Below are 10,440 nucleotides of genomic sequence, written 5' to 3'. Positions count from 1 at the left end.
CGCTTGATGAATTTATTACCTCCATCAATGAAGGGAATAAAATGGTGTCACTGCTTTGTATTTCTTGGAGTTTTTTCGGATGACTACAATTTTTAGAACCTATAAAGCATAGCCAAGCTGAAATGTATTTGGGAACTTATCAATTTTTGGATTTAAAAATGAATCACTCACGTGAAGTGCAACAAATTGCTGAGTATATGATGCACTGCATGAAATTCGTGAATTCATCTGCTGTGAATTGGAGGTGCATAAATATTGTCGAACCTGATAAATGGCTTGAGAATTTCCAGATAGATATGGTTGCATTTTGTTTATTGGGAGGAATTATCATTGATAAGTTCCATTGTTCTGTTCACCGGGTCACTAAAAATGTTGAACATCGAGCATTTTACCTCATTAATCTTGTATATAGAAGTTCAGGGGTTGAACATCATATCACATGCAATGGTGTTGAGGTATGTCATCTTGATTGGGCGCTTGGATATTGTGGAGATGCCCTGTACTTAGAGAATTCTTCAGAAGAGCCATCCGCAAACTTTAGATATTTTGCATTCTTCGACCATGTTAGACGGAAAAAGGGAACACGACTTATTTTAATGAAAGTTCTGATTCCAAGTATTTTATATAATCAAATCATCAAGGATTATAAGTCCTAAGGGGAAAGGTGGTGCCTAAAGTCTATCTCTGTGATTACACACAAAAATCCTCGATTTAGCTGGAAGTTTCATGCATATTGCAAACCAACTGATCTGATGGTTCAATGGATTTTTTTCAGTACCAGAAGCAAACTACAAGTTTTGACGGATTAAATCTAACGACTTGAGGTTTTGTAATATTTTTTCATTACTTAAAATACTCGTTGTTGAGAAATTAGCCATTGATTGGTATTGGAGTGCTATAACCTTAATTTTAAATCCTAGAAATTGCGAATACAAAGTTAATTTCAAATTTAATTCCTCCTCAAGGACATGGAAGTTTTTAAGAGTGGGGTATTACCTGGACATGAATGATAATATAAAGCTTATTGTTGATTCCCTGACGACCAATCAGAATATCGAGGATATATTTTCTCTTCATTGGTCACTTAAACATCACGTCATTATAAAGGGAATGTCAATATCAGAAGTGAAGTTATAGAGCCAGCATGTGAGGAGAATCCTCTTTAAAAGACGAAAAATGGCATCAAGGAACCTATTAAACCTATCAATAGGTGGTTTAAGTTGAAATATAATACATATGTTTTTGTGAGGGCTTAAAAAGAAAGGATATGAGGTTCTTTTCATGGTCAATACAATTGATGAGGATCATGTTGGACACTTTAAGGAGTATGATGGCATGAAGCTGGTTTTTGCCACAAGGGAAGGCTCGAAATATGATGATGAGACTGAAGAAGAATAAAGAAGAGAAAAAGAAATCTTTTGAGAATCTATGCAAAACCAACAAAGATGTTCTTGGTGACAAGATTGAGAAGGTTTTGGTTTCAGACAGGATTGTGGAATCTCCTTGTTGTTTGGTAACGGAAAAATATGGTTGGAGAACCAACATGGAAAGGGTTATGAAGGCTCAACCTCTTAGTAACAACATCATATTTGTTTATATATCCAGCAAGAACACCGTGGAGATAAATCCTGACAATGGAATTATGACGAAATTGAGAAAAAAGGATCAAGTGTTCAAATTCAACTGTATTTTCAGTTATAAGGCTTGCTGGTAGAAATTAAAAAAGTACCAGGGTTATTCAATCTACATCCTTGAGGACAAGGATGTTTTCAAGAGGAAGGCTCACGGATTGGACCATTTAGGCTTAATAGATGTTTAAAGGGTCAGTGTGCTGTTGGGTCGTGAAAATCTGTCCATCAAGAGTAGGGTGCAAGTCTACTAGTAAAGCAAGTGGCTTAGGTTTAAGTTCAATATATAATGCCTTCTATGTATCCAGGAAGAGGAAGAAATGAATGAATGAGTTATTTTTATCTTTTATTTTCTGCACTTTCCTTTCCAGTACTTTCTTTTTATGTTAGTAGCTTAAATTGCTTGTTCTAAGTTGTCAAGATCATGACATCGAACCTGAATCTTGGGTATTGTATAAATAATAATATAAATATTTTGCTGTTGGCGGGGTTCGAACATGAGAGTTTTAGTACTGAATAAATAATAATACAAATATTTGTTATTGGCGGGGTTCGAACTTGAGAGTCTGAGTAGTGTATATTTTCTTAGTATTGGAATATACTGATAGTGATTACTTGATTAAAAAGATCCGACAGTCATAAATGGGGATAACCAAATCAACAAAAAAACATAACAAATTAAAATTATACTAAATTGTATAGATTAAATTATTACTTAACTTAAAATTTTGTTAAATTAACACAAAATTCGTAATGATTATATATTCGTGTACGCGATTTTATTTTTATATGAACAAATTACACTGATCGGATACTGCATGCTAGTTTGGAGAGGCCATAAGGTTGTTTTGGAGTGATGTTAATGCAATATTTTGTAAACAACGTTTGTTTATCTGATAAACCAACAATATAGTAATGTAATACTTGGTTATTTATTTAAATTAATATAGATGTTTACTTGTTTGGAGGTAGGGTTAGTTAGTTTATCCATGTTCACTAGAAATAGGAAGAGTGGGTAGTTCTGCACAATCTTAGTGGGCATACGTTTAGGAAGTAGCAGTTATTATCATCTATATAAGTGTTTGTCCAGATTGTATGCAGGGGAGGAAAATTGTAATCAAACTTGTGGTTATTCTCACTCTAAGAGAAATATATATTTAGCATATTTACTGCTCTTGACTGGGACCTAACATTAGCATATTGTTTTGCACAATCTGCAATTGTGACAAATTAACAATATGTGTTATGCATTGTCCTGCTGATCGGTAAGAATGCCCAAAACTACTCATGTCAATTTTAACAATTTTTAGAGGGGAGAGATCAATAGTTTACTAAATCAAGTTTGAAAGAAGAAACTCCATCAGAGGTACTTTGGTTCACCCAACACAACATCAAACATCTCCCAAGAAATTCTTTTTTCAGAGTAGATAGATAATAAGAAAAGGCCTGACAGAAAGTGCAGAGCTCAAATGGGCACATTTTCATAGAAATTCTATTTCTACAATTTTACTTCTACAATCTGATTTGACTAGAATTTCTGAAAACTTTCCAACTCAATTGCATTATGAAGACACACAAATGATTCCATATTACCACATTATCTTTCTCATCTGACACTGGAAACATCTATTTACATCGTTACCTCTCAAGCTCTCCCTATGATCCCTGTTTATGTACTCATGTTGGATCATCAAGAGATTTCCCTAAAAATAATAAGTATTTATACAAAACCAGCATTCAAATATTTACTACTAAAAATAGTAAAATTTCTCCGTAAAACTTTCTATGTAGGAGATCTCAAACTATTCTCTATATGTTTAGAGTCCTTGGAGGAAAGAAAGAGGCACTAGAAGATTATATATACGAAGAGCCAAAGATAACATTTGACATATTACTATGAGATACTCATAAATCTTACTATACAAGATACTCATATTCTGTACTACTTATTTGCTGCAATCTGTTTCCTGAAATGAAACTTTCTTATCATGAAGAATGAAGATCATAAGAAACCAATAGCTTCTGCTGAAATAGGTTACCAGTGACATTGATTCCAAAATTGGGCAGCACTGTAAAGCAAGTAAGGTCTTTACCTAGTTCCAGAAATGTACTTGACTAGGACAATTTTCACAACTTTGCCCCCTAATTGAACTGAAACGCAATAACTAGCACTTCAATATTTGAGCTAGTTATATAGCAAAGGTCAAAATACCCTCCGGATCTCTCAAGGTTTCCAATCCGATAGCTGCCACCAACGTGGATAGAATGCCTTCCTAATATGACCATCGGAAAGGAGTGTCAAAGTAGTCCCAGAGTCAATAATTATGTTAAAACCTTCGTCCTGACCTCCAGCGTCTTTCTTGGGCTTCAACTCAAAAGATTGATTTCTGATGAAGATCTTTTCTAGTTTTACATAATAGTGAGATAGTCCAGAAATTTCGAACAATGGTGTGGAAATCGTATTGGAATCGAGTCGTGTGCTAATTTAACAAAACAAATTGTGCTAGTTTCATTTCTAAATACAGGCACCAAACAATTGGAAAATTTCATACTGAATTGTTTCATCCAACTGACTGATTAATGAAAGAGGCCCTCTTCCAAGACCAACTATCCCTGAACTACCGTTACCAAAAATGCCCTGATTATAGTGTCCACATCCAAAAGCAACCTTTTCTGTAAAAGTTTGGCCCAACGCGAAACTTTCAGTAGCATGCTGTACTGACATTTACTGTGTTTTCGAGTACATCCTCCAGTATGATGTATAATTGCTTTCCACTGTTTAAATGTACATTTTAAAGTCTTGTAACTTGATGAGGCTCGGAGATCAAAATGGGGAAATATATGCTTGTAAGTTGTAACATTTGTTACAAGGGTTGCATTGTATCCCCATAAGATCACTGCCTGTATCCTCAATTCCTAGAACTTCAACAGGTGGTGTACAAATATATATGAAATTTCATCAGGTACTCAGTAGAGTTGTAGGGTATCTTTGATTCAATGATACTGGATGACCTAGATGAGTTTTTATGCCTCGATTGAATATTGGTAGCACGAGAACATGAGCGATCAATGGCATTTCTTAGCCACTCGAAATTTGTAGCTGCTGGATCATAAAATGATGACATAGTGGAGTATTGGCGGTGAATAAGATGAAGACTGAAACCAGAATTTGTGGAGGAGTCATGAGCTCAACTAAATATGAATAGTAATACAATAATGAAACAGGACCAAAGGGTAGGGCTATAGAGGGCCATGATTACTATGAGGAAACAAACATTGGATATCTAAACAATTTATAGGCAAAAAGGAGAAGGACCATGCACACAATCTGAAATATTTATTATTCTATTTAGGATGATTTTGTTGCTCATAGTATTGTGTACAGCTGTGATAGAGATTTGTTTTGAAGTATTAATTTGGTGCAATATATGCACTTCAAGTTTAGTAGTAATTAGCAGCTTCAACATTTTTCTTCTCCTCACTCAAGATAATCAAGTGTTCCAAAAATGTATACAAATAAAATTATTTTCTGGATCTCTCTATTAAGGAAGTTAGGAGCTAGTCTGCTTTAAAAGACACTTGTTAAAAGAACATGCTCCATCAGGAATTTTTGGTTCTGTGACTGAATACCGGCTAGGAAGCTGACAGTGTTTCATGCCAGGGTAGGATGCTGACAGTGTTTCGTGCCAGGATTGAAATGAGCAACTGAGTTGCATACATACCTATAACATAATAGAAAGACAAAAGCATGATAAACTTAAGGCCAAAAGTTCTTCTCCAATTCACTTGCAACAACTAATAGGGAGGGAGAGAGTAATAGTTCAATGAACTCGAATATAACCAGAAATTAATAGGCTACACTGCTCTACCAGAAGCAGCTTTTGTCACTCAACACAATATTTAGTATCTCTGGATTGCTCTCACCAATACATCTCACGAGATCCTCGGTCTATGCTTACCTCCAAAACGGTAACTCAAACTTACATGAAATTAGCTTTTGGCTGAGGAGTTCAGGGATCAGATACATTTAGAGAAATTCTATTTCTACAATTTAACTAATTTGGTTGAACTTTCTAGAATCTTCTCTAATATAAATAATAATGTGAACTAGACACTTGATCAAGTCACACACTATCTCTTGCTTGATTACAACAAAATTACGGAGGGAGAGGTTGAGTACAAAGAGGGAGTTAACATAGTTGAAGGAGAGAAATGTATTGATAAATTCACAAAAGCCCAACTGAATTACATGGTCATACATATTTAAAATCTTTATATTGTGAGCATGATGGGATAGCCCAGTGGTAAAGGTTTATACTTCCTGGGTTCAATTCCCGGAATTATAACTCTTTTTTTTGCTATTTATTTCCGACGACTCTTAGGTCTTAAGAACGCGGGTTATAAGAATGAGTAATTGCTCTCCTCCGACCCTTGATGCCCAACCTGAGAGCAAAGAGCTAATCGTTCAACTTATTGATTTGAAAATAATATTTTTATTTTATTAACTCTAACCAGATAACTAGAAGATTACAGCATTTGGTGGAAAGAAATAACAATAAACTGTATAATCATTCAAAGGAGCATGTTTCCTGAGAGAAATAATATGAAGACAATAATTTGAGATGTTTTAATCAGATTTATAGCAGTTAGTTTACAACTTTTTGCTGCAATCAGTAGCCTGAAATGAAACCTTCTTATTTTGAAGATCATAAGAGACCAAAAAATTCTCCTGCAATATGTTTCCAAAGATGGACATCTGAGAATGCACCACAGTGAAGCAAGTGATACCATCATCCACCTCGACAAATGTACTCGACTGAGGGATTTTGATGGTTGCATCCTTAAACTGGAAGGCAATCAAGGGAGCTTTAATATGTGAATTTGTTTTATAACAAAACTTAAAATTCCCATCTGGATCATCAATAGTTTTAACACCCATGGCTTCCTTTAATGTGGAAACAATGCCATTGTAGAATTCACCCCCTGGAAGGTAGGTTAACGTAGTCCCGGAGTCAATGAGTATGTTACCACTTCCACCGGGTGCTTGATTCTCGTCCCTGGGAACCTCAAAAGATTTGTTTCCAATGATTACCTTTTCCAGATATAAGTTGTAGTAAGTTTCATCAGGGGTTCGAAACAATGGTGTTGAAACCACCTTGGAACCCGGAAGCTCAGCTTCTTCTCCAAAACTAATTGTACTTGTCTCATTTTTTAATATGGACACCAAACAATAAGAAAATTTCCCCTGAATTCTTTCTTTCAGCTGATTAATTATCGAAAGAGGCCCTCCTCCGAGACCAATTATCCCCGAGGTACTATTACCAAATATTCCCCGATTATTATGTCCACATCCAAAAGTAAGCTTTTTTATTGAAGTTTTCTCGAAAGTAAGTGTCTCTGTAGCTAGGTGACCGTTACTGTACGATCCATCTCCGTATACAAAGTGATACTGGCATTTATTATGTTCTCGAGTACATGTGGTGTTAGTGAAAGTTTGAAGTGATTTACACTGTTTAGATGTACATTTCAAAGTCTTGTAACTGGAAGAGGCTCGAAGATCAAAAAGGGGATTGATTTGCTTGAAACATCTTTCACAAGGCTTGCATTGTATCCAGGTTACATCACTCCCTGTATCTGCAATTCCCAGAGTTTCAACAGGCGGTGTACCAATACTCAGTTTCATTAAGTACTCACCACTATCGTAATGAACGTTGGATTCAATAGAACCTGCTGATCTAGACCGGTTTCTACACTTAATGTTAAAATGACTGAGACGAGAATTTGAGCGACGGATGGCATTTTTTAGGCGTTGAGAACGAGTGGCTAACGGATTGTAAAAAGGCGACAAAGGGGAGGATTCACGGTGGAAAAGGTCTAGACTGAAACCAGAAGTTGTGGATGATTCTTGGGATGTTAGATGGGAAACTTGAGCTTCACTACATAAGAAAATTGAAACAATAACTAAGAAAACTGAGGAGGTGGTGATAAGGACTGTCATGACTAGTATAAGATTAGACCAACAATGAATTTCTGAGCAATATGTAGGAAAAAGGTGATATCAAATGCACAATCTGAAATATCTTCTGTATCAATATTATTACTATCTACAATAGGAAGATTTTGTTCATTGTCAAATTTGGTAGAAATTTGATTGGCTGATATAGCATTTACACTTTTTCCGAATATCAAATTAGTCGAATATTCAACTTTATCGAATAATTTATTAATTTTGTATTTATTAGTCTATTTTGGATTACTTTTGGAATTCAATTTACTTAATGTAGATTCATTTGGTTGATTTTTTTTGAATATCTAGAGATGTTACAATTTGGAGAGCAATTAATTGTGATTTGCATAAAAAGTAATCATCTTGATATTCCAAAAAATAAAAGCAATTATCTTTGATTCTATAATGGCTTGAATTTTGACTTTTGAAGAAGATACTTTTAAAAGTTTGATAGCAAGCATTAAATTAGTAAATTATTGTATAAGATTAAGTAAAAAGAAAGTTATCAATGCAGTATTATGATTAGATTATCATGAAGGATTGCAAATGAAATCTCCTGGAAAACAAGATACTATTATTTACCAGGAAGGAATCAAATAAGTTGTCCTCCACAGTTTACTCACAACTAGTCTCCTGCCAGTTTTACTCAGAGAACTTCCACCTAAACAAAACAGCACAATGAGATAAAAAATATGTAAAAATTATAGACCAGCACCAGACACAGAAATAGGCCTAGCCTCATCACTTTGTTCAGGAGATTTAGAATTGATCTTGAAAACTGGAATTAGTGAAGTACAAACTGTAAATGAAGAAAGTTCGGAAATTTTTCAGTAACAAAACTTAGAGAACAAACACATAGAAAGATGTCAACAATGATGCTATTTTACGTCAATAAGCGCTCAAATGTTTCTACTCTTATTTGCAGTAATTCAGCTGGCAGTCAAGAGGTTCTGTTTGTCTTGCCCGAATAAACCTGCAATTTTTCGTTTATTTACCACAATTCATCGGGTTCCTTGGGTTAAAGTCTAGAACTTTTTGCTGCAATCTGTAGCCAGAAATGAAACCATCTTGTTTTTAAGATCATAAGAAACCAAAAAATTCTCCTGCAATATGTTTCCAAAGATGGAGAAATGGAAAGGCAAACGATTAGGCACCACAGTGAAGCAAGTGACACCATCATCCACTTCGACAAATGTACTCGACTGGGGGATTTCTATGGTTGCATCCTTAAACTGGAAGGCAATCATGGGCGATTCAATATTTGAATTAGTTTTGTAACAAAACTTCAAAATATCATCCGGACCATCAACTGTTTCAACATCCATAGCTTCTTTTAATGCGTTAACAATACCATCGTAGAATTCACCTCCTGGAAGGAAAGTTATCGGAGTCCCAGAGTCAATGATTACGTTACCACTTTGCACTTGTGCTCCAGTCTCCTCCCTGGGATACTCAAAAGATTGATTTCCAATGATAACCTTTTCGAGATATAAATAATAGTAAGTTCGATCAGCGGTTTGAAACAATGGTGTCGAAACCGCCTTGGAACTTGAAACTTGTTTACCAAAATTAATTGTACTTGTCTGATTTTTAGATATGGACACCAAACAATAAGAAAATTTCCACTGAATTGTATCTCCCAGCTGACTAATTATCGAAAGAGGCCCTCCTCCGAGACCAATCATCCCCGAACTACTGTCACCGAATATACCCCGATTATTGTGTCCACATCCGAAAGCATAATTTTCTATTGAAGTTTTCCCGAAAGTGAGCGTCTCTGTTGCTAGGTGACCATTACTGAACGATCCATCTCCGTATGTAGCGTTATACTGGCATTTATCATGTTCTCGAGTACATGGGCCAACTGTGTAATCTTGAATAGCTTTACACTGCTTAGATGTACATTTCAAAGTCCTGTAACTCGAAGAGGCTCGAAGATCAAAGAGCGGATTTGTATGCTCGAAACATGTTTTACAAGGCTTGCATTGTATCCAGGTCAGATCACTTCCTGTATCTGCAGTTCCCAAAATTTCAACAGGCGGTGTACCAATAAGCAGTTTCATCAAGTACTCGCTACCATCGTAATGCATGTTGGATTCAATAGATCTAGACTGGCTTTTACACTTGGAATGGAAATGAGTGAGACGAGAATTTGAGCGACGGATAGCAATTTTTAAACGTTCAGAATGTGTGGCTAACGGATTATAAAAAGGCGACAAAGGGGAGAATTCACGGTGGATAAGATCTAGACTGAAAGCAGAAGTTGCGATGATTCATGAGACTCTGTTAGAGGGAAGCCATGAGCTTCACTACATAGAAAATGTAGAACTAAATTGGAGAAGAATGAGAAGGTGGTGACATGGACTGCCATGACTGGTACAAGATTAGACATTAGGTTAAAGGATTGTTATCAAACTAAACATTCAGTAAATATGCATTTAGATTTAGTTCATCAGCGAGACAAAACAAGCTAACAGTGGGTAAAACAGTTGTGCTACTTATTACTCTTTTTGGCTGTTTTCAAATTTTCAAACAGAAGAAAAGTAGTTGATCCTACTAACCTTTTTTTTGGTTCTTTATTCTTTTCATGATTCATAATATATTTGTGGTTTTTGTTTATGTATGCAAAACAAGTTTCACAAGTTAAACAAATAAAAGAAAATTAGAAATTTTGAAAAACATTTTTTATAATGAAATTACGCACCTCAGATGATTACGATACACTAAATTACAAAAAAAAACAAGTAATTTAGGTGACCGTGTCAAAGTCTCAAAGAATCAAGTGATCATGACAGAGAATTGAAA

At 35.2% G+C, this 10,440-nt stretch overlaps 2 protein-coding genes across 2 annotated transcripts; both read right to left on the bottom strand.

Annotated features, from left to right (window-relative positions):
• Positions 1-6,098: 6,098 nt before the first annotated feature.
• Positions 6,099-7,732, bottom strand: LOC141721775 (aspartic proteinase CDR1-like). The gene has a single exon (XM_074524870.1). The coding sequence runs from the start codon at positions 7,624-7,626 to the stop codon at positions 6,280-6,282; it is 1,347 nt and encodes a 448-aa protein (XP_074380971.1). The 5' UTR covers positions 7,627-7,732; the 3' UTR covers positions 6,099-6,279.
• Positions 7,733-8,660: 928 nt separating this feature from the next.
• On the bottom strand, positions 8,661-9,725 carry LOC141710841 (aspartic proteinase CDR1-like). Its single transcript, XM_074513356.1, has one exon. It carries the CDS (start codon positions 9,723-9,725, stop codon positions 8,661-8,663), a length of 1,065 nt encoding a protein of 354 aa, XP_074369457.1.
• Positions 9,726-10,440: the final 715 nt, after the last annotated feature.

The sequence above is a fragment of the Apium graveolens genome, chromosome 1 (assembly GCF_009905375.1).
Source record: "Apium graveolens cultivar Ventura chromosome 1, ASM990537v1, whole genome shotgun sequence".
Lineage (NCBI taxonomy): Eukaryota > Viridiplantae > Streptophyta > Magnoliopsida > Apiales > Apiaceae > Apium > Apium graveolens.
The sequence above is the reverse complement of the archived record's forward strand: the minus strand, read 5'-3'. Positions and strand labels throughout refer to the sequence as shown.

Coding starts and splice junctions, on each gene's coding strand:
- LOC141710841 (XM_074513356.1), bottom strand. CDS start 9,725: ATGCATTACGATGGTAGCGAGTACTTGATGAAACTGCTTATTGGTACA.
- LOC141721775 (XM_074524870.1), bottom strand. CDS start 7,626: ATGACAGTCCTTATCACCACCTCCTCAGTTTTCTTAGTTATTGTTTCA.